Source organism: Notamacropus eugenii, chromosome 2, assembly GCF_028372415.1.
Source record: "Notamacropus eugenii isolate mMacEug1 chromosome 2, mMacEug1.pri_v2, whole genome shotgun sequence".
NCBI classification, from domain to species: domain Eukaryota; kingdom Metazoa; phylum Chordata; class Mammalia; order Diprotodontia; family Macropodidae; genus Notamacropus; species Notamacropus eugenii.
Window position 1 is genome coordinate 94,165,148 of NC_092873.1, and position 25,264 is coordinate 94,190,411.

Genomic DNA, 25,264 nt, shown 5'->3' on the forward strand with positions numbered 1-25,264 from the left:
TATAAATATCTTTTCCCTATCTCCCCTCCCCATAGCCTTGGCTGGCTAGTGAAGTCTTCAGAGAGGACCCCAAACTTGAGCTACAACTTGGAGGATAGATAGGTTTTTGATCCACGGAAAGAAAGAGGGCATTTCTTGAAGGGGGAACTAAATGAGTAAAGATATTGAGGCTGGAAGGGATGTAGTATATGGGACAGACAATGTGGAAGCCCACCTGAATGCCACATAGTCAGTGTTGCTTTTTTCTCCTCTTCTTCCCGATGTTATTTGCTCTACACCCTCTCTAGTGAACCTCCAGTTGGCCCAAAGAATGCCTCGGACTCCCAACACCTTATCTCATTTCCTGAAGAAAATCCACTGCCGTCACTGTTTGAGGAAGGTGAATGGACTCAGCTTCTGACCAATTTCACCAGTCCCCTGGCAGGGAACACCACCCAGGTCTCTTGGAGCCCTTCCCCAACCCCAACTTCCCTGCAGGGACACCGTACACCCCGAGTGGTAAGGCAGATCTCCATTACTAAGCCAAAGTCCTGGCAACTCAATCAGGAGTCTCCTTCAGACCCAGAAGAAGCCCCCCTGGGGCCATCTGCAGCCCCTGCTGTTGTACCAGAACTCAGTGTTACTGGTGAGCCAAGTCGTGAAGAGACTTTCCAGTGGGACTTTCAGAGAGCACCTTCTGGGGAGCCAGCAATCACTACTGAGGGACAGGCAGGTCCTGTGTTAGGAGATTTTCTGCCTAGTCAGGACCTGGATGGGTCTGGTAAGGTCAGGGATATGGATAGAGATGAGGTGGGGCAGGGAAATGGGGCCATTTCAGATATGCTCTCCAAGGGCTCCAGCTCTGAGGAGGCACTGCAGACACTTGGCTCCTCTGCAGACATGCAGGCCAACACCTGGGAAGGAGGTCCAAAACAGACACCTCATCCAGGTCTGCATCCAGCTGGCTCAGAGCAAGAAGTGGAGTCCTGGGGAAATGACATATTCACACCTGGACCAGACGTGCCTGTTGAGACTCCTGAGCTAGTGATACAAGAAAGCATTCCCACAAGAGATCAAGAACAAGAAAAAATGAATACATATGGGTGGGAAGTTGAGGCCAGTAAACAGAATGATGCTTCTGGTCAGGAAACCGGGGTCAGAGAGTCAACAGGGCCAGATGTGGGTGAAATTCCTGGTGAGGAATCCAGGAGCATAGACTCACCTAGCCCAGATGTAGGTGAGGTTCCTGGTGAGGGATCTAGTAGTATAGAATCACCTGAGCCAGATGTGAGTGAGGTTTCTGGCCAGGGATCCAGGAGCCAATGGCCTGAGCCAGATGCGGATGAGGTTCCTAGTGAGGGATCCAAGAGCACAGAATCATCTGAGCCACATGTGGGTGAAGTTACTGGCCAGAAATCCAGGAGCCAATTCACTGAGCCAGATGTGAGTGAGGTTTCTAGTGAGGGATCCAGGAGCACAGAATCACCTAAGCCAGATGTGAGTGAGGCTCCTGGCCAGGGATCCAGGAGCCAATTGCCTGAGCCAGATGTGGGTGAGGTTCCTGGTGAGGGATCTAGGAGTACAGAATCACCTGAGCCAGATGTGAGTGAGGTTCCTGGCCAGGGATCCAGGAGCCAATTGCCTGAGCCAGATGTGGGTGAGGTTCCTAGTGAGGGCTCCAAGAGCACAGAATCATCTGAGCCAGATGTGGGTGAGGTTGCTAGTGAGGGATCCAGGAGCATAGACTCACCTAGACCAGATGTGGGTGAGGTTCCTGGCCAGGGATTCAGGAGCCAATCGCCTGGGCCAAATGTGAGTGAGGTTCCTGGTGAGGAATCCAAGAGCACAGAATCACCTGGGCTAGATGTGGGTGAAGTTACTGGCCAGGAATCCAGAAGCCAATTGCCTGAGCCAGATGCGAGTGAGTTTCCTAGTGAGGGATCCAGGAGCACAGAATCACCTGAGCCAGATGTGGGTGAGGTTCCTGGCCAGGGATCCAGAAGCCAATCGCCTGAACCAGATGTGAGTGAAGTTCCTGACCAGGGATCCAGGAGCCAATCGCCTGAGCCAGATGTGGGTGAGGTTCCTGGTGAGGAATCTAAAAGCACAGAATCACCTGGGCCAGATGTAAGTGAAGTTCCTGTTGAGGAATCCAGGCTCACAAAGTCACCTGGGCTAGAGGTGGAAAATTCTCCCAGTCAGGAAGCTGGACTTACACAGTCACCTGGACCAGATATAGGTAATCCCCATGCACAGGAAATCAGTCATGTAGAATCACCCATACCACATGTGGACTTTGTGCTAAGTCATGAAGATCAGATCTTAAAATCACTTGAGTTAGATGTGGAGAAAACTCCTGATCAGAAGACCCAGCTTATCCATTTAGCCAGGGTCATGCAGCTACCTGAGGCAGTTACAGGAAATGTTTCTGAAAAGGAATCTGAACTCGTAATGTCTCCCACAGCAGATGCAGACAATGTTACTGCTTGGGAAGTGGGGGTCCTGGAGTTAGCCAAGTTGGATGTGGGAAATATTGTTAGTGAGGAAATCAGGCTCCTAGAATCAACTGAGCTAGAGAGACATAATCACCCAGGCTGGGAAACTGGGCTCCTTCAGTCACCTGGTCCAGATGTGGATGTTTATCTTAGTCATGAAACCAGACCCCTAGGGTCATACCAGCCAGGTGTAGGTGATGGCACAGAGTTACATAAGCTAATTATGAGAAATGGTCCTGATCAGAAAGCTGGATTCATGACATCACCTGAGGCAGATGCTCCTAGCCAGGAAGCTGGGCTCACAGGGTCACCTGGGCCAGATGGGGATGATGTCCCTGGCCAGGAAGCCAGGTGGGAGATAAACATCAGAGATGCCTCTGGTAAGCAGGCTCAAGTTTTGCACTCACCTGACCCAGATGTGGGAGAGACTTGTAGACAGGAAAATAAACTCATGAGCACACCTGGGCCAGATGTGACTGATGCTACTGGTCAAGAAGCCTGGACAGGTGTAGGTGATGCTACTGTTCAGGAAGCTGGAGTCATAGAGTTGTGTAGAGGTGATGGGGGAAATGCTTCTGATCAGGGATCTGGGGTCATAGTGTCACCTGAGTTACAGGTAGATGATACTCCCAGTCAGGAAAATGGGTTTATTCAGTCAGGTGAAACAGACATGGAAGATACTTCTGGTCAACAAGGTGAGATTCTGTATTCACCTGGCACAGATTTGGGTGATGTTCCTGGCCAGGGAGCCAGGTATATAGAGTCAGCTGGGCCAGATGTGAATGATGTTGCCATTCAGGAAGCTGATTTCATGAATTCATCAGTGATATATCTTGTAAATTCTCCTGGAGAGGAAGACAAGTTCATGGAGTTACCTGAGACAGATGTGGGTACAACTGTTATTCAAGGATCCAGGCACATAGATGCAGAATCTGGGCTGGATATAGGGGACATTCCTGGCCAGGAAACCAGGCTCTCTGACTCAGCCAGGCCTGATGTAGGTAGTGCCTTTCTGTACTCACCTGGCCCAGATGTGGGGGATGCTCTTGGTCAGGAAACTAGGCTCATTGAGCCATCTGGGGTGGATGTAGACGATGCCACTGTTCAGGGACATGGGGTCACAGAGTTGTCTAGAGTTGATGTGGGAAATGCTTCTGCTCAAGAAACTAGGCTCATAAGATCAGCTAAGACGAATGTTTCCTGTGGGAAAACTGGGCTAATAGAGTCACCTGGGCCAGAGATGGGAGATGCTTTTGGTCAGGAAGCTAAATTCAGGGAATCATGGGAGATAGATATGGGAGATGCTACTGTTGAGGAAAGTAAGTTTAGGGAATTGTGTGAGACAGATATGGCTGATACTGAGATTGCTGAGATTGTGTATTCACCAGACCCAGATATGAATTATTCTTCTCATCAGGGAGCTGGGGTTCTGGAGGTAAATGGGCTTTATGTGAGTGAGACTCCTATTCAGGAAGTCAGAGTCTTGCAGTCACCTGAAATAGATGTGACTGATGGTCCTAGTCAGGAAGTTGTGGTTAGGGAGTCATATGAGGAAGGTGTGGGAAATGCTTCTGCTCAGGATACTGAAATTCTGCACTCACCTAGATCATGGGTGAGTGATTCTGCTGGTTTGGAAGCTGAGAGCATGCATTCACCTGGCCCATGTATGGGAGATTCTCCTGGTGGGGAAGCTGGGGTCACAGAACAGCATAGGCCAGATATGGGAAATGCTCCTGATCAGGAAGCCAGATTCATACCATCATCTGAACCAGATGTGAGGGATAGCGCTGGTGAAAAAGCTGAGATTTTGCATTCATCTGGTCCAGATGTGAAAGAGCCTCCTGATCAGGAAGCTGTGCTCAAGGAGCCATCAGTGCTAAATCTGGGAGGGGCTCATGGTCAGGAAAGTGGGCTCTTGGAGTCACCTGAGGCAGGTGTGGATGATGGGTCCAATCATCAGGTTGGGCAGAGAGGGTCACCTAGGTCAGATGTGAGGGATGCTCTTGGCCAGGAAGATGAGTTTAGGGAGTCTTGTGGGATACATGAGGAAAATACTTTTGGACTCATGGAGTCACCAGTGCCAGGTCTGGGAGAGACTCCTAGTCAGAAAGGCAAATTCTTGGAGTCACCTGAGGAAGGTGTGGATGATGTGTCTAGTCAGGCAACTGAGCAGAGAGAGTCACCTGGGGCAGACATGAGGGGTGTTTCTGATCAGGAAGCTGGACTTAAGAAATCTTATGACAGAAGTAAAAGAGATGCCTTGGGTCAGGAAACTGAGTCTCTGTACTCACTTGGCCCAGATGGGGATGATGCTATTGGTGAAGGGATTCTGATACTGCAGACACAAGAGACACATGTGAGCAATGCTTCTAGATCTGATCAGATAACTGGACTTATGGAATCATATGGACCAACAATGGGTGATATTCCTAGTCAGGAAGCTGAGACCATGCACTCACCTGGCTCAGATAGGGGTGAGGCTTTTGGTCAGGAGGCTCAGTTTATGGAATTGTGTGAGACAGATACTGTTGATACTGAGATTGCTGGGATTATATATTCACCAGTCCCAGATGTGAATGATTCTCCTGGTCAGGAAGCTGGGGTTTTGGAGTTACATGGGCCATATGTGAGTGAGACCCCTATTCAGGAAGCCAGAGTCTTGGAGTCACCTGAAACAGAAGTGAGTCCTGGTCCTGGTCAAGAAATTGTGATTGGTGAGTCATATGAGGCAGGTGTGGGAAATGCTTCTGCTCAAGATACTGAAACCGTGCACTCACCTAGACCAGGGGTGAGTGATTCTGCTGGTCTGGAAGCTGAGAGCCTGCATTTACCTGGTCCAGATGTGAAAGAGCCTCCTGGTCAGGAAGGTGGGCTCTTGGAGTCACCTGAGGCAGGTGTGGATGATGGGTCTCATCATCAGCTTCAGCAGATAGAATCACTTGGGTCTGATGTGAATGATACTCTTAGTCAGGAAGATGGGTTTAGAAAATCTTGTGAGATAGATGAGGAAGATGCTGTGGGGCTCATGGAGTCAAGAGGTCTGGGAGAGACTCCTGCTCAAGAAGGCAAATTCTTGGAGTCACCTGAGGAAGGTGTGGATAATGGATCTAGTTGGGTAACTGAGCAGACAGGGTTACCTGGGTCAGATAGGAGGAATGCTCCTGATCAGGAAGCTGGGTTTAGGGAACCTTATGAGGCAGGTATAAAAGATGCATTGAGTAAGGAAGTTGAGTTTGGCCTAGATGAGGGTGTTACAGTTAATGGTCAAGGAATTCTGATGCTGGAGGTACATGAGCGAGATGTGGGTGAGGCTTCTAGACCTGATCAGATAACTGGACTTATGGAATCATATGGACCAGCAATGGGTGATATTCCTAGTCAGGAAGCTGAGACCATGCACTCACCTGGCTCAGATAGGGGTGAGGATTTTGGTCAGGAGGCTCAGTTTATGGAATTGTGTGAGACAGGTATGGTTGATACTGAGAATGTTGAGATTATATATTCACCATTCCCATATGTGAATGATTCTCCTGGTCAGGAGGCTGGGGTTCTGGAGGTGAATGGGTTTTATGTGAGTGAGACCCCTATTCAGGAAGTCAGAGTCTTGCAGTCACCTGAAATAGATGTGACTGATGGTCCTAGTCAGGAAGTTGTGGTTAGGGAGTCATATGAGAAAGGTGAGGGAAATGCTTCTGCTCGGGATACTGAAATTCTGCACTCACCTAGACCATGGGTGAGTGATTCTGCTGGTTTGGAAGCTGAGAGCATGCATTCACCTGGCCCATATATGGGAGATTCTCCTGGTGGGGAAGCTGGGGTCACAGAACAGCATAGGCCAGATGTGGGAAATGCTCCTGATCAGGAAGCCAGATTCATACCATCATCTGAACCAGATGTGAGGGATAGCGCTGGTGAAAAAGCTGAGATTTTGCATTCATCTGGTCCAGATGTGAAAGAGCCTCCTGATCAGGAAGCTGTGCTCAAGGAGCCATCAGTGCTAAATCTGGGAGGGGCTCATGGTCAGGAAAGTGGGCTCTTGGAGTCACCTGAGGCAGGTGTGGATGATGGGTCCAATCATCAGGTTGGGCAGAGAGGGTCACCTAGGTCAGATGTGAGGGATGCTCTTGGCCAGGAAGATGAGTTTAGGGAGTCTTGTGGGATACATGAGGAAAATACTTTTGGACTCATGGAGTCACCAGTGCCAGGTCTGGGAGAGACTCCTAGTCAGAAAGGCAAATTCTTGGAGTCACCTGAGGAAGGTGTGGATGATGTGTCTAGTCAGGCAACTGAGCAGAGAGAGTCACCTGGGGCAGACATGAGGGGTGTTTCTGATCAGGAAGCTGGACTTAAGAAATCTTATGACAGAAGTAAAAGAGATGCCTTGGGTCAGGAAACTGAGTCTCTGTACTCACTTGGCCCAGATGGGGATGATGCTATTGGTGAAGGGATTCTGATACTGCAGACACAAGAGACACATGTGAGCAATGCTTCTAGATCTGATCAGATAACTGGACTTATGGAATCATATGGACCAACAATGGGTGATATTCCTAGTCAGGAAGCTGAGACCATGCACTCACCTGGCTCAGATAGGGGTGAGGCTTTTGGTCAGGAGGCTCAGTTTATGGAATTGTGTGAGACAGATACTGTTGATACTGAGATTGCTGGGATTATATATTCACCAGTCCCAGATGTGAATGATTCTCCTGGTCAGGAAGCTGGGGTTTTGGAGTTACATGGGCCATATGTGAGTGAGACCCCTATTCAGGAAGCCAGAGTCTTGGAGTCACCTGAAACAGAAGTGAGTCCTGGTCCTGGTCAAGAAATTGTGATTGGTGAGTCATATGAGGCAGGTGTGGGAAATGCTTCTGCTCAAGATACTGAAACCGTGCACTCACCTAGACCAGGGGTGAGTGATTCTGCTGGTCTGGAAGCTGAGAGCCTGCATTTACCTGGTCCAGATGTGAAAGAGCCTCCTGGTCAGGAAGGTGGGCTCTTGGAGTCACCTGAGGCAGGTGTGGATGATGGGTCTCATCATCAGCTTCAGCAGATAGAATCACTTGGGTCTGATGTGAATGATACTCTTAGTCAGGAAGATGGGTTTAGAAAATCTTGTGAGATAGATGAGGAAGATGCTGTGGGGCTCATGGAGTCAAGAGGTCTGGGAGAGACTCCTGCTCAAGAAGGCAAATTCTTGGAGTCACCTGAGGAAGGTGTGGATAATGGATCTAGTTGGGTAACTGAGCAGACAGGGTTACCTGGGTCAGATAGGAGGAATGCTCCTGATCAGGAAGCTGGGTTTAGGGAACCTTATGAGGCAGGTATAAAAGATGCATTGAGTAAGGAAGTTGAGTTTGGCCTAGATGAGGGTGTTACAGTTAATGGTCAAGGAATTCTGATGCTGGAGGTACATGAGCGAGATGTGGGTGAGGCTTCTAGACCTGATCAGATAACTGGACTTATGGAATCATATGGACCAGCAATGGGTGATATTCCTAGTCAGGAAGCTGAGACCATGCACTCACCTGGCTCAGAGAGGGGTGAGGATTTTGGTCAGGAGGCTCAGTTTATGGAATTGTGTGAGACAGGTATGGTTGATACTGAGAATGTTGAGATTATATATTCACCATTCCCATATGTGAATGATTCTCCTGGTCAGGAAGCTGGGGTTGTGGAATTACATGGGCCATATGTGAGTGAGACCCCTATTCAGGAAGTCAGAGTCTTGCAGTCACCTGAAATAGATGTGACTGATGGTCCTAGTCAGGAAGTTGTGGTTAGGGAGTCATATGAGAAAGGTGAGGGAAATGCTTCTGCTCGGGATACTGAAATTCTGCACTCACCTAGACCATGGGTGAGTGATTCTGCTGGTTTGGAAGCTGAGAGCATGCATTCACCTGGCCCATATATGGGAGATTCTCCTGGTGGGGAAGCTGGGGTCACAGAACAGCATAGGCCAGATGTGGGAAATGCTCCTGATCAGGAAGCCAGATTCATACCATCATCTGAACCAGATGTGAGGGATAGCGCTGGTGAAAAAGCTGAGATTTTGCATTCATCTGGTCCAGATGTGAAAGAGCCTCCTGATCAGGAAGCTGTGCTCAAGGAGCCATCAGTGCTAAATCTGGGAGGGGCTCATGGTCAGGAAAGTGGGCTCTTGGAGTCACCTGAGGCAGGTGTGGATGATGGGTCCAATCATCAGGTTGGGCAGAGAGGGTCACCTAGGTCAGATGTGAGGGATGCTCTTGGCCAGGAAGATGAGTTTAGGGAGTCTTGTGGGATACATGAGGAAAATACTTTTGGACTCATGGAGTCACCAGTGCCAGGTCTGGGAGAGACTCCTAGTCAGAAAGGCAAATTCTTGGAGTCACCTGAGGAAGGTGTGGATGATGTGTCTAGTCAGGCAACTGAGCAGAGAGAGTCACCTGGGGCAGACATGAGGGGTGTTTCTGATCAGGAAGCTGGACTTAAGAAATCTTATGACAGAAGTAAAAGAGATGCCTTGGGTCAGGAAACTGAGTCTCTGTACTCACTTGGCCCAGATGGGGATGATGCTATTGGTGAAGGGATTCTGATACTGCAGACACAAGAGACACATGTGAGCAATGCTTCTAGATCTGATCAGATAACTGGACTTATGGAATCATATGGACCAACAATGGGTGATATTCCTAGTCAGGAAGCTGAGACCATGCACTCACCTGGCTCAGATAGGGGTGAGGCTTTTGGTCAGGAGGCTCAGTTTATGGAATTGTGTGAGACAGATACTGTTGATACTGAGATTGCTGGGATTATATATTCACCAGTCCCAGATGTGAATGATTCTCCTGGTCAGGAAGCTGGGGTTTTGGAGTTACATGGGCCATATGTGAGTGAGACCCCTATTCAGGAAGCCAGAGTCTTGGAGTCACCTGAAACAGAAGTGAGTCCTGGTCCTGGTCAAGAAATTGTGATTGGTGAGTCATATGAGGCAGGTGTGGGAAATGCTTCTGCTCAAGATACTGAAACCGTGCACTCACCTAGACCAGGGGTGAGTGATTCTGCTGGTCTGGAAGCTGAGAGCCTGCATTTACCTGGTCCAGATGTGAAAGAGCCTCCTGGTCAGGAAGGTGGGCTCTTGGAGTCACCTGAGGCAGGTGTGGATGATGGGTCTCATCATCAGCTTCAGCAGATAGAATCACTTGGGTCTGATGTGAATGATACTCTTAGTCAGGAAGATGGGTTTAGAAAATCTTGTGAGATAGATGAGGAAGATGCTGTGGGGCTCATGGAGTCAAGAGGTCTGGGAGAGACTCCTGCTCAAGAAGGCAAATTCTTGGAGTCACCTGAGGAAGGTGTGGATAATGGATCTAGTTGGGTAACTGAGCAGACAGGGTTACCTGGGTCAGATAGGAGGAATGCTCCTGATCAGGAAGCTGGGTTTAGGGAACCTTATGAGGCAGGTATAAAAGATGCATTGAGTAAGGAAGTTGAGTTTGGCCTAGATGAGGGTGTTACAGTTAATGGTCAAGGAATTCTGATGCTGGAGGTACATGAGCGAGATGTGGGTGAGGCTTCTAGACCTGATCAGATAACTGGACTTATGGAATCATATGGACCAGCAATGGGTGATATTCCTAGTCAGGAAGCTGAGACCATGCACTCACCTGGCTCAGATAGGGGTGAGGGTTTTGGTCAGGAGGCTCAGTTTATGGAATTGTGTGAGACAGGTATGGTTGATACTGAGAATGCTGAGATTATATATTCACCAGTCCCAGATGTGAATGATTCTCTTGGTCAGGAAGCTGGGGTTGTGGAATTACATGGGCCATATGTGAGTGAGACTTCTATTCAGGAAGCTAGAGTCAAGGAGTCACCTGAAACAGATGTGAGTCCTGGTCCTGGTCCGGAAGTTGTGTTTAGTGAGTCATATGAAGCAGGTCTTGGAAATGCTTCTGCTCGGGATACTGAAATTCTGCACTCACCTAAACCAGGGGTGAGTGATTCTGCTGGTCTGGAAGCTGGGAGCCTGCAGTCACCTGGCCTCTATGTGGGAGATGCTTCTGATCAGGAAGCTGGGGCCACAGAATTGCATAGAGCAGAAGTGGAAAATGCTCTTGATCAGGAGTCCCAATTAATGCCATCATCTGTTCCAGATGTGAGGGATGCTGTTGGTCAGGAAGTTGAGATTCTGCAACCTGGGCCAGAGGGGGAAAATTTTCCTGGTCAGGAATCTGAGCTCAAGAAGTCATTAGTGCTAAATCTGAAAAGGGCTCCTGGTCAAGAAAGTGGGCCCTTGGAGTCCCCTGAGGCAGGTGTGAATGATGGATCTAATCATCAAGTAAGGCAGACAGGGTCACCTGGGCCAGATGTGAAGAGTGCTCCTGGTCAGGCAACTGAGATTGTGCATTCTCCCAGCCAAGATATGGGTGATTATCCTCATCAGGGAACTGACAGGCTCATAGACTCCTCTAGGCCAATAGTGAATATTCTTTCTGATGAAGCAGTCCAATTCCCAGAGTCACCTGGGCCAAGTGTAGGGGATGCTCCTGAGGAAAAACCTGACTACATAGAGTCCCCCAGGCCAGATGTACTGCCTGTCATTCCAGAATATGGAGGGCTGCAGTTCCAGAACCCTGAAGACGTACTGAGAGCAGAGGACAGGGGACTCCAGAGGCAAACTCAGGAAGGGTCCTTATTTCCAAAGGATTCTTCTGGGAATGCACTTGACCCTCGGGATTCAGAACAGGCTCCATCCATCCTGGTGGAGGCAGGAGAGCAGTTCGGATCCAAAGTTCTGGGAGGACACATAACACCCCTTTCCTCAGAACCAGGGGAAGAAAACAGGTCCGGAGTCACTAAGGAAACCAAAGCCCAGGCAGCCGGAGCCAGCCCAGAGGGAAAGTCTCCTGACCCTGATTACCTCTTCCACGTTCTTGTCCTGGGAGATTCCAACGTGGGCAAAACATCATTTCTGCACTTGTTACATCATGATTCCTTTGCCACAAACCTGACAGCGACTGTAGGTAAGATTCCTAGCCCTGGGTATGGGGGAAGGGATGGAAATTTAGACTCAGGGGGATCTCAGAGAACCTCATGCCTGGCAAGGGAAGCCAAAATAGATATTTGCTATAGGATTTGAGTTCAGCTAGGTGGTGCAGTGAATAAAGTGCTGGGCCTGGAATCAGAGAAGACCTGAATTCAAATCCGACCTCAGACACTTAATGGCTGTGTGACCCTGTTTGCCTCAGTTTTCTCATCCATAGAATGAGAAGGAAATGGCAAACCACTCCAGTGTGTTTGCCAAGAAAACTTGAAGTAGGGTTGCAAAAAGTTGAAAACGACTGACCAATGATAACAACAAAATAGAATTTAAGGGACAATGGCAATCTCTTGCCTAGTTAGGAATGTCTCTTTTGTAGAGTCAGGAGACCTGAGTTCAAATCCCACCTCTGATTCTAACCAGGCTGTGTGACTTTTTGTGAGCCACTTAACTTTTTTTTTTTTTGCCTGTTTTCTCATCTCTGAAATGGGGATAATAATGCTCACACTACCTACCTTCTCCAAGGGCTCTTGGGAAGAAAGTGCTTTGTAATCCTAAAGGCACCATGGATATATGAATTATTTTTATTACACTGCCAGAAATTCAGGGCTGAACACTGAAATAGTGTACTAACAGAACCTATAAAGAGAACCACATTTTTATGTAACTGGAGAAGGGCAGGGTAGGCTCTAGCTAGGACCATTACTCCCAAATGGGATAATACTTTGCAATGCTCCACTGTTTTTAGGACGAGACCTTGCTAAAGTCCACCAGTACTTACCTGTGGCTTCAGAGTTAAGCACAAATACAGCTGTTAGGCTGTAGGTCACCCTCTCCCCATTCACGTTACTTAAAAAGGTGCACACCCCCAATGGCAAGGAACTGGCTTGAGAGGGGGACATGTTAATCTCTGACACCTTAGGGTGTGGTGAGTTTATCAGATGTTTATCAGGAAGGGAGACGCAAGAACACAGGGAGAATTTCAGATCTCCTATGCCCTACTTGTGTGACCAAGTTACTTCCCTTTTCTGGGTCTCAGTGTTCTCATCTGGAAAAGGGCAAGGTTGGATCAAATGTATTCTAAGGCCCCTTATGGTAGTTAATCTTCTGGTTCTGTATTTGCTGGTGGGGTCATGGAAAGAGCAGGAAAGAAAGGCAGAGGTGGGAATTGGGAATCCCATGAGGGTGTTCAGGTGCTGTACAGTTTTTCAGTGGGTGAGCTCAGTTAAGGAGCCCATCTTTGACGTTCCTCTCTGGTACTGATGGGCATCAGCTTTGAGCATTTGTCCTGGGGTGGGGAGGTCTTGAGAGGATAATCCTGACATTAAGTATGAGGAGGGATCCTCCCCCAAGAACTGAATTTGAGCTCCAGGGTATCAGGGAGTCCAAGATGTAACTGTCATTTCATTGAGAGACAAGAAAGGCAGTGTGGTACAATAGGTCTGGTTGGAATTGGAACTGGGGATGGGGATGCACCACTCCCAAACTTCCAGAGAGGAGTGGGAAGAGACCCCTCATAGCAGAAGGCTGCTATCACTTTCCCTTTCCCTGCCTCCATATCTTCCTCTGTACAAGAGGGGATGAGGATGGGAGCAAGAAAACTCTAAAGTCTCTTCCAATCTATGAGAGAGCAAGTCTCTGCCAGGGCTGAGATGGGGATCCATCTCCCCTCTCTATCTCTTTGCACTGTCTCTCCCCCATGTCTGGAATGCCATCCCTCTTTACCACTCAGAATTCCTTCCTTCCTCCCCTTCAAGGCCAACTTCAAGGGCTGCCTTCTCTTAGAAAGGCCTGAAGTCTTTCCTGATCCCACCGTCTGCTAGGAGTGCCCTCCCCATCCCAATGATCTGGTACCTATTAATATACACACATGTATAGATACATTTATGTATATATCATACATGTATACACACATCAAAAGATATGTGTGTATACCTTCACATATATCATGCATGTATATACACATACATTGTATGTAAATGTGTATATACACACATTGGAAGATATTTGTGTATATACATTCATGTATATATCATGCATGTATACATGTATGTATACACATACATATAGAAATCTATTTTGTGTGTATGTGTATATGTGTGTGAGAGACAGAGACAGAGAGACCGAGCACAAGCTCGCTGGAATGGAGGAGGGCATCACTAGCACCCTTCTCTAGACTGTAAACTCCTCAAATGGAGGAATTTTTGCATCTAGTACAGTGCCTGGCACATAGTAGGAGTTTAATAAATTCTTATTGACTGTCATCTTGTTCTAAGCAGCATCCCTGAGGGTAACCTTGGTCTTAGAATTTGGGGATAATAGCAATTGCTCCCATTTGTATAGGGTTATAAGAGTAACAAAGTGTTTTTAAAATTATCTGTTGTTATCATCTGGTTCTCACAAGACTTCTGTGAGTTAGGTGCTATTATTATACCCATTTTAAAGAGAAGCCAACTGAAGCTGGGAGAGGTTTAATCACTTGCTCAGGGCCACATGAATACACATCTGAGGTGGAGGTTAAACCCAGTTCTTTCTGACTCTAAGGCTAATGCTCTAGCCACTAGGGGCTCACCTTGGAATGGGACCCTGCCTCTCATCTCTCCAATGTATCCTAGGGATGGATTATCGGATCAAAAACCTAGTGGTGGATAATAGACGGTTTGCGCTGCAGCTCTGGGACACAGCAGGGCAGGAGAGGTAATGAACCTTCTTCATTGTCAAACTCTGGTGGGGACATTGGCTTCAAGGGACTCCACCCTTTCATTTTATAGGTGAGGAAACTGAAGCCCAAAGAGGGACTTGTCCAGAATTACACAGGTAGCAAAAGTTGGGATCTGAACCGAGGTCCTTTGAGTCTAAGGCACAGCTAGGTAGTTCTGTCGATAGAGTCCTGGGCCTGATGTCAAGAAGATTCATGTTAGGAGTTCAAATTTGTCCTCAGATACTTACTAGCTGTGTGACCCTAGGCAAGTCACTTCACCCTGTCTCAATTTCCTCATCTGTAAAATGAGCTGAAGAAGGAAATGGCAAACCACTCTAGTATCTTTGCCAAGAGAACCCCAAGTGGGATCATGAAGAGTCAAACACAACTGAATCTTTCATTCCAAATCCAGTGTTCTGAAGGAGGAATCACTAAAGTCTGTGGTGTCCTACCTCAGTGGAAATGAGTCACTTCCCTTTTCTGGGCCTCAATTCCTTCATCTGTAAAATGGGGGAGTTTATCCATTTGTCTGTCTATCTCTCTGTCTGTTTGTCTGTCTGTCTGTCTGTCTGTGTCTGTCTATCTAGCTATCTATGTATCACTGTTTTCCCCTGCTCTTTATTCTTTGATATGTCACAGATTCCATAGGCCTGAATCCTCGTAGAGACAACTTGTCTACCCAACACCTGATCTCTCATGTACTCTTCCACCTCTCAGATCTAAGACTTTTTGTTGCCTAAGGCAGCCTGTGTCTTACTAGGAATCTCCTGGTAGGTACCACAGCATAACCAAGCAGTTTCTTCGGAAGGCTGATGGTATTGTGCTCATGTACGACGTAACCTGCCCAGCAAGCTTCACCCATGTGCGCTACTGGCTGGATTGCATCCAGGTGAGTGGGCTTGCAGCCAGGGCTGATCCTGGCTGGAGGGGGCCAGCACACTGTCTATTTGCTCTTGATTTCCTTTCCCTATCAGGAACGTGGATTTGACAAAAGAGGGAGTAGGCGTCCCCACCCTCCAAATAGATATAGTGAAGGGAGGGAAGAGAAAACAGGCCCAGTACTATAAAGCCACAATCACACAGCAGAGCCTTGGACAAAAACCACTTCCTCTATATCCTGTGATTTGTCCCTCCTTACATTAACCCTGGATATAGTCACGATACCCTCTCCTTGGCTATCATGGAGACCTATAACTCTTGAACCAGGTCTTGTGATAGGTAGGCTCATTCTGCTCCCACTTCCTAATCAGTTGATCAGTAAGACTTTACTGAGGCTCTGCTATATTTCCAACCCAGTGCTGCTTGGTGAGAGAAATCTGAGAGAAATAAAAAACATGGTGCCTGCCCTCAAGGAGGTTACATTCTGTTTGGGGAGAAAGGACACACACATGCTTGAATCTATTCACAAACATTCATTCATTCATTCATTCATTCATTCATTCATATTTGTTGTATACATGTGTATGTGCATATTTATGTGTGCATATAATGTACATATACACAGGCATGCATGTACGCATGCAAGGCATGTATATATAATGTAAAACATTACTTTGTGTACTTCAGTCATATGTATACATGCACACATGTTCATAGACTATCCATATGTGTACTGTACCATGTGCTTATATACATAGACACACTTGTGACCTACAAGTACATGCATGTATGCATATATATCTGTATGCATATACTTGCTTATACACACAAATATATGCATATGTTTATGTACATGGAGGCTGAGTGGTGTCTGAGCAGATAGAGTACTGGGCCTGAAATCAGGAGGATCTGAGTTCAAATCCAGCCTCAGACCCTTGCCAGTTATGTGACCCTGAGCAAGTCATTTAACCTCTGTTTGCTTTAATTCACCAAAGAAGGAAATGGCAAACCATTCCAGTATCTTTGTCAAGAAAACCCCACGGACAATGGCTGCTGTGGTCCATGGGGTCACCAAGTAGGGTACAACTCAACCACAAAAACAACATTTGTATAAAGATCTATACAATATTGTGTACATGCATTCATATATCTATGCATACCTCTATACGTAAAAATACATACATACATACATACATAAAACAGTATGTGTGCATATCTGTATGTATACAGATAGACACAGGTATATGTACATACCTCTATGTGTGTATACACATACATACCTGTCTTTATGCATAGATATCTTCATGTAGGTGTCCATATATCTCCAAGTGGTATATTGTAGAGCCCAAGTAAGAGTAGTCCACATTTCTCCAGCATTTTAGAGTTTCAAAGCACTTTCCTTACCCAATGCATTACTCAATAGTGCAGGTATTAATATCCCCATTTTATGGCTCAGCAGTTCTGAATTCCACAGTCACACAGCTCAGGAATGTCAGAGAAGGGATCTGAACCCAAGTCTGATGACTCCAAACTTAGAGCATCTCATTGCCTCTTTTTCTGGCTTTGCTCTTTGCTGCCTTTCTTTGTGCAGGGGGCAATGAGGTGGCTCAGTGGATAGAGTGCCAAGCCAAGACCTGAGTTCAAATCTGTCCTCAAACGCTTCCTAACTGTGTGACCCTGGGCAAGTCACCCAAATCTGTTTGCCTCCATTTCCTCACGTGTAAAATGAGCTGGAGAAAGAAATGGCAAACCACTCTGGTATCCTTGCCAAGAAAACCCCAAAGAGGGTCAGGAAGAGTCAGACACAATGATCCAAAAATAAAAATAAAATTGGAGTTGAGAGAAAGAAGACATCTCTGTGGGACTGGAATAATCAAGGAAGGTTCTGCATTCACAAGCACTGCCCTCACTATGACACTATGACTATTTAGAAGGGAGGAGGAACATGCAGAGATCTGAGAGACTAAGGCTCATAATGTTTATAAAGACTTGCACAGGATGAGTGACACAGGTAGCAAGGGTCAGAGCCTGGATCAGAAACCAGGTTTCAAGACCCAATCCAATAAGCATTTATTAAGTACCTACTTTGTACAGAGAGATATTGTGATAGGTGCTGGGAATATGAAGACAACATAAAAGTCAGTCCTTACCCTCAGGATGCTCCATTCTGCTGGGAGGATGTAACATGTAAACAGATGTGTGCATGTACACACATACATATACATGTATATATACACACATGTACACATGCATGTATATATATGCATGTACACATACGCAAGATTGTATGAGAGTGCACTCATAACCAGAGGAATCAGGAAAGGCATCCTGTAGGAGGTGGCACTTGAGCAGAGCCTTAAAGGAAGCCAGGGGAGCAAAAAGGGGAAAGAAAAGGAAAACAAACATTTATTAAGCACCTACTTATGTGCCAGGCACTACGCTAAGCCCTTTACAAATATTATTTCATTTGATCCGTAGGGATTCTTTAAGCAGAAACAGAAGGTAGCACAATTCAGGCACGGGTATGGAAGATGGAATGACGGGCTTAGGTAACTATGAATAGGTCAGTTTGGTTGGATTGTAAAGGAAATAAAGGAGGTAAGGTGAAATGTCTGCAAAGATGGAGCCTAGAAACGTTAGGTCCAATTAAGAAGGTGTTGTAATAGACTAAGTAAGAACTGATAAAAGACTGAACTAGCATGGTGGCCATGAGAGAAGGGGATAGATGTGAGAGGTGTTGTGGAGACTTGATTGGATATTCACTAGGGAGGGAGATGAAGGACAGGGAAAAGATGAGGAAGACTGTAGTTGGGAACCTTATTGACTGGAAGGATGATGGTGCTATCAAGAGAAGCAGAAAAGTGATGGTGGATTTGGAGAGGCAGACAGTGGATTCTGTTTTGTACATATTGAGTTTGAGATGTTGATAGAACAAGAAAGTGGAATTGTCTGACCGTTTGTGGTATAGGTAGGGCAGAAGCTCAGAATAGTGATAAGATCTAGGAATCATCTCCATGAAGCTACTAATTAAACCATGGGAGCTAATGAAATCATCGAGAGGGAGAATGAGGAGAAGAGGGCCATGGACAGAGGCTTGGGGGACATCCATGGTTAAATAGGGTTAGACCTGGATGATGACCCAGAAAGGAAGAGGAGGAGTGGCCAGACAGGGAGAAGGAGAATCAGGAGAAAGTGGGGTAATGAAAACTGAGAGAGGAGGCAGCCAGATGGTCAATAATGAGGTCAGGAAAGACAAGGATTGAATAAAGGCCATTGGAATTAGTCACTAAAAGATAACCATGGAGAGATCAGTTTCAGGAGCCAGATTACAATGGGCTAAGAAGTGATCAGGAGGAGAGAAAGTAGAGGCAATGAGTGTAAGATAGCTTTTCCTAGGACCAGAACACTTAAAAAAACAACTTTTTTTTTATTTTGAATTTAGCAGTCATCAATAAACACAGGCATTCTGACAGACAAAGAACAAAGAAGAGAATTGTGTATGAAACTGTGAACTGCTGCTCCATACAGTTTGTTTTTCTTAAAGTGCATATTAAATTTAACAAGGTAGTAATAAAATCCCCTGCCCCTACCCCTTAGTAACCCTCCCTTGTAACAAGTTAATAGAGTCAAGGAAAACAAATCAACACATTGGTCATGACTGAAAATTCGAGTCTTGTTCTGTACCCCAAGTCCATTATGTCTCTGGCAAGAGATGGGAGAGGCACACTTCACCGTCAGCATTCTGAAGTCACGACTGGTCATTGTGGGTCTGAGTCCTGAGGTCTTTCAATGTTGTTTTCCCTCATATAACTGGTCATCATGTAAGTTATTCTTCTGGTTCTTCTCACTCCATGCTATGTCAGTTCAAACAAGTCTTGCCAAATTTCTCTGAACTTTTCATATCCATCTTACAGTGAAATAATGTTCCAATATGCCACCAGCTGTTTGGCTATTGCCCAATGGAGAGGTGCCCACTTTACTTCCAGCTGTCTACTATCCAGTATGTTTTCTACCTATACCTGCCATAAAGAGTGAGACTTTAAACCAGGAGGGCCTTGAAGATAACTAAAGACTCTAGGTAGACAAGAAGCCTGAGAAAAGATAATAAAGGTAGATAGAACTTAGTGTATTTGGATGACAGTGAGTTAAGAAATAGCCCTGATTGGAGCAGAGGGGAGCATGTGGGTAAGAGTGGAAGCTCAGGTTAGGTAAGAAGAATAAACCTAACCTTTTGGTGGCTCAGATTCTACCCAATTTCTGCCTAGCCTTTAGCCCCTGAAGACCTGCCCCTCTTCCTTCCCAACTCTTCCCTTTGATCTCACAGAATGGAGCCTTGAAGACAGCATCTTTAGAGGTTCTTGGGATGGAAAGAAAATTGTACCCCCTTTCTACAAAAATGGTGTGTGTGTTGTATTGCAGGAAGCAGGACTTGAAGATGTTGTCATCCTCCTCCTTGGGAACAAGACAGACTGTGTGGAGAAAAGGCAGGTGTCCACAGAGGCTGGACAGCTCCTGGCCAAGGTAAGTGTCCTGGTGAGCATCCCAGATATGCCTGTTCTCAGAGGAGGGACAATTCCTGTGAGATGGAGACAGAACTGTCCCTTAGTCAAGGAAACCCAAGGGCAATCTCAAGAAGCCATACTGCAAGGGACCCAGGCAGCTAGGGCTGCATGGGGGATAGAAGGTGGCTGTATGGGGTGGAGGAAGTCATAATGGTTGTAAAATCATAAGATTTAGGTTTGAAATCTGGATTTTTTTAACCAACTACCTGTGTAGCCTTGAATAAATTACTGTACTTTTCTGGTTTTCAGTTTCTTCATCCATATCAATCAATTAAAATAAACCAATTGATTAAATTGATCGATTATTAAGCACATATTATGTGCCAAGCACTAAATGCTGGTGATACCAAAAAAAAAAAAAAAGAGGTTTAAAAAAACCCAGTCCTTGCTCATATTGTATTTTGAATTGGAAACTCTAATATGAATAGGAATGGCTAATAGAAACTAATAGTCTATTGGTGGTTTGATTGGTTGTTGTCCTTCATTCTTGAAGATGACCAAAATGACATTGCCATGTTGGGGTCAAGGTACAATGTGTCGGCCTGTGGATGATCAGACCAATACAAGCTCCAAATGCTCCACCATAGGTTGGGCACAAATTCTAATGAGGGAGACAAGGAACAATCAAATAGGCTTAATATTTAATTAATATAATAAAGGATAAATAGGAAATAATGAACAGAGGGAAGGCAATAGAATTAAGAGGGGCTGGGAAAGGCTTTCTATAGAAGATGGGATTTTAGTTGAGACTTACAGGGACCCAGAGAGGTCAATAGGCAGAGTTAAGGGGGTAGAGTTTTCCAGGCATGGGGAACAGTGGCCTTTGGTATGGACTTCTGACCTTTCAAGACTTTTTAAGACCCTGATCAAACGAGAGAAGAAACAAACAGGAGGCCACCCTATCCTAGATGTAGATTTGCCTAGGAGGCCACGTACTCATTAGGTTCAAGGGAACCCAAGGTGCCTCCCCACTCAGAAGCTCTCAGCAGTTTATCCTCCTAGTTCAAATACAGCCAGGGAAGAAAAGAGGTCTGTTTGACTATTAATGACTTTTGTGTGCACCCCATGTCTTGGCTCAGCAACCAGTCAAAAGGCCCCTCTTTGCTACCCAGCAAGCAGATGAGAAACAGTCAAGAGATACCTGTCCACAGAGGAGGATCTTCTATTAGGCATTCATGGAAGCAAGCTCCCCAAGCATGCACTTAGGGGATTGTGTCAGGCAGAGCAAACTATGCATGTAGCTGAGGACTGAGCTCTCATCTGTCAATTCCCTGTTACAGACTAAGGGCATTGCACTAAACAGTCTCTGACATCCCCTCCAGTTCTAGAATCATTTGATTTGCTTTGATAATTAATATTTAAAAAGCCTGTGTATCCAGGAGTGGATCCAGGATGTCAGAAAGAGAGGATGAAGCCCGGCTCCTCACACAGCCCATAGAAAACATCAGAGAGAAGTAAAATGGCTAAGAGAGCAAATGCGAGAAAATGAAAACCAATAAAATTTTAAAGGAGCAAAGCTGAAGGCAATTCTATTTATTCATTGTTTTTTTTAATAATTAATTTAGTTTTTAATTTTCAACATTCACTTCCACAAGATTTTGAGTTCCAAATTTTCTCCCCATCTCTCCCCTCCCCCCCAATAAAGTATGCATGCTGATTACCCCTTCCTCCAATCTGCCTTCCCTTCTATCATGCACCTTCTATTATCCCCTTCCTCTCTATTTTCTGGTAGGGCAAGATAGATTTCTATAGCCCATAGGCAGTTCTATTTTTCAAAAAATTCTATAGACCAGCTGAATCAGCTAATATATCAGAAACACTGGAAGTGGAAAGAGAAACCAGATATAGATATTTCAATCAATCAGTGTTCCAAATAGTTTTGTTGTTTGGTTGTTTCAGTAGCATTTGACTCCTTGTAACCCCATCTGGGATTTTCTTGGCAAAGAAACTGGAGTGGTTTGGCATTTCCTTTTACAGCTCATTTTACAGATAAGGAACTGAGGCAAGCAGGGTGAAGTGACTTGCCCAGGGTCACACACCTAGTGTGAGGCTGAATTTGAACTCAGGTCTTCCTTACTCCAGACCTAGTGTTCTACCCACTTCATTACCTAGCTGCCCAGTCAGCAAGATATTCCAATCAATGAAAAACCAATCCATTAAGAATGTGTTATTAAGTACTGGCTATGTGCCAGGCACCATGCTAGTTGGTCATGGATAAAAACAAAAATGGGAAAGCTCCTGCACTCAGGGAGTTTACATTTTAACATGACAAGGTATATATGAGCATATACACAAAATATATACCAAGTAAACAAAAAGCAGTTTGGGGAAGGAGCAGGGGTTAGTTTTGGGGGGAGTCAGGGAACGCCTCATATAGGAGGTGGAACTTGACCTGAACTTCAAAGAAAAGTAAAGATTCTAAGAAGGAGAGGGGAGTACATTCCAGGCATGGGAGAGAACACCTCATGCCCAAGAAAGAGATGAGAGTGTTATTTGTGAGGAGATTCGAGAAGTTCAGTTTGATCTGATAGGGAGTATGTAAAGGGAAGTAACATATCATTAGCTTGGGAAAGTAGGCTGGAGCCAGGCTGAGAAGGGCTTTTAATGCTAAACAGAGGAGATTATATTTGGTTCCAAAGTTAAGAGGAACCACCCTATTAAAAGAAATGAAACATAAACTGGGAAAGCTAAGAAAACCACAAGGTCACATATAAAAAGTTAAAGAAAGTAAAAAACTCTCATATACAAATTGAAGTGAGAATTTAAAAAACAAAAAATGAGAATTATTAAAAAATTAAACGTTTTTAATGAAGAAAATTATTTGTATGGAAAATAGTATAGAAAACCTAAAAAAAAATTGGAAGCAGCTAGCATCAGATTTAGGTCCAGAGCTAGGAACTGAACCAGTGCTCAGGCTCCTAGGACATCTTACATTTAAGTAGTGAATTCTGCCCAGGAATACCTCTCTATCTCCACCCAGTACTTTCTCTGCTTCCATGCTTTAAACTTTGCCTGATATTCACTATCCTACATTCAAACGGCTCCTTGTCCCATATCCCAAACCCTTTTCTGGATGATGGGAGGATGAGTAACAAATTCTGACTATAGTGTTATTCCTCCTCCCAGGTGCATTTAATAGGGACCTTTTGGAGTCAGTGTCTCAACCCAAAGAGATAACTCTAATGATGGAATTTCAGGTACCACGATTGTCTAAAAGGAGAGATGTCCAGGGTCTTCTTCATGCCTAAGTCACATGACAGTAGCAGCCTCCCACTCCCCCTATTTGTGGAGCTGGTTCCCCTGTTCTGAAAACTGTTGGGCAGATTCCAGACTGATCATCTGAGAGCAGATATTGCCTGACTCTGTGCCACATATCCTGTGTTTCTGTTTGGTTTTACAGGAAATTGGGGTCACCTTTGGGGAATGCAGTGCTGTTTTGGGACATAACATCTTGGAGCCTATTGTGACCTTAGCAAGGTGAGTGTAACCTGTCCCCAAATTCGTATACCCCAGTATCCCCTCCTGGCATTAATATTCTGCCTGTGTGCATAGGGCTGCGTGTGTGTGTGTGTGTGTGTGTGTGTGTGTGTGTGTGTGTGTGTGTGAACTTCTGCACAGGGTAGGCTTGGGGATTCCAGTGAATTGGAGGGAATTTAAAGGAGATAAGAAGGTGACCCATCGAGTCATTAGGATTATAATGTTATTAAGATAGCACTTTATATAATGTTTTAGAGTCCTAATTTTCTTGCCTCCCCCAATGGAATGTAATGTCTTTGAGAGCAAACAATATTTAGTCTCATCTTCTGATGAGACATGAGGTACAAGGAGGTGGAGGCAGGGCACAATTGCTTGTTGTTTGTCCAGGGCGAAGACCGAGGCGAGGCTCTGTAATAAAAAAAATAAAAAGAGAGATTCCAGAACAAAGGGCAGCATAGTGAACCCAGGGCCATAGTTGGAGTCAGGAAGACCTACGTTCAAATTCTTATGACATTTATTAGCTTCTGACAAACTGATATTCCTAAAGTACAGATCCAATTGTAGAGTCAGATTTAGGGCTAGAAGGGACCATAGAGGTTATCTAGAGGCCATCTTCCTCACTTTACAGATGAGGAAACTGAGGCACAGAAAGGTTAAGTGACTTATTCAGGACCACAACCTAGTGAAGTATCCAAGGTAGCATTTAAATTCAGATCTTCCTGACCCCCAAATCCAATCCTCTATCCACCACTCCATACTTTCCCCACTTTCCTGCTTGAATTTCTATGGCTCCCTATTGGCTCTAGGATAAAAATATAAACTTCGCTTTTGGGACATTAAAAACCGTTCACAAGCTGTCTCTGGCCTATCTTTCCTTACCTGATTAAACATGATTCCTCCACACTCCCCCTCTATTCCAGCTCAGCTGTCTTACTTGTTTTCCTTCCTACATGACTGTCTATCTGCTATCTTCTCACCTTTACATGGGTTGTCCCTCGAAGCAGGGATGCTGTCTTTCCTCCCTTCTGCTTCATGAAACACTCAGTTCCCTTCCAGCTTCAGTTCAAAGGGGTCATGTCCTTTAAGATGATTTTCCTTATTCCTCTAGTTAGTACCCCTGGAGCCCCTAATGAGTTTGCATTTATGTGTATGTATTAACACATGTTATATTGTACATATGTAATATGTGTGTCTTTAGTAGAATGAAAGGTTCTTAAAGACAAGAGACTTTCCCCACTGCCTGGTGCAAATATTTGTCAATTGAAATAATTTAATTTCTCCAGGTCTTAGTTTCCTCATCTGTAAAATGGGGATAACAGTATCTGTAGTTCCTACTACAGTCTGTGATACGGTGGTGAATAGAGCTCTAAGCCTGGAGTCCAAAGGACCTGAATTCAAATCCTAGCTCAGACACTCATCATCTGTGGAATTCTAAGCAATTCACTTGGAGATAATACAATGGAGATAATAATTAACACCTATCTTCCAGAATTGTTTTGAGGACCAAATGATATAGTATTTTTAAGTGCCTAGCATGTAACAGGCAACGTGTAAATGCTTTTTCCCATCCCCTATTCCTCACAAGGTTATTTTGAGGCTGGACAGAGATAATGAGTAGTTAAATAATGCAGTGGGTAAGGGAGCTGGCCTTGGAGTCAGAAAGACCTGAGTTCAAATCCTTCCTCAGACACTTATACTAGTTGTGTGACTCAGGGAAAGTCACTTCACCCTGTTTGCCTCCGTTTCCTCATCTTGTAAAATGAACTGGCAAAGGAAATGTCAAACTGCTCCAGTATCTCTGCCAAGAAAACCCCAAATGGGATCATTAAGCATTGCACATGACTAAAATGCCTGAACAATAACAAATTGTTGGAAAGTTTTCTTAACACGAAGCTGAAATCTTCCTTCCTATAACTTCTACTCACTGCTCTTAGTTCAGGAACAATCCTTAACCCTCCCTCTACATGAAAGCTCTTCAAGTACTTGAAAACAGCCATTCTATTCCTCTCCAAAGTTTTCTCTTCTCCATGTTAAACATTTCCAGTTTAAAAAAATCATGAAATCATATATTTAAGAGCTTGAGGGAACCATAGAGGTCATTTAGTCTATGCCCCTCATTTTACATATAAGGAAACTGGGGAGTAGGAAA

General features: G+C 45.3%; 1 protein-coding gene across 1 annotated transcript in view; it reads left to right on the forward strand.

Moving 5' to 3' along the window:
* Positions 1–25,264, forward strand: part of RAB44 (RAB44, member RAS oncogene family) — a 76,133-nt gene that overhangs the window by 47,642 nt on the left and 3,227 nt on the right. The window contains exons 9-13 of the mRNA XM_072638044.1: positions 198–11,479; positions 14,112–14,193; positions 14,972–15,086; positions 19,496–19,597; positions 23,039–23,115. Coding sequence (XP_072494145.1) covers positions 198–11,479; positions 14,112–14,193; positions 14,972–15,086; positions 19,496–19,597; positions 23,039–23,115 — 11,658 coding nt within the window. The remainder of the gene's footprint in view (positions 1–197; positions 11,480–14,111; positions 14,194–14,971; positions 15,087–19,495; positions 19,598–23,038; positions 23,116–25,264) is intronic.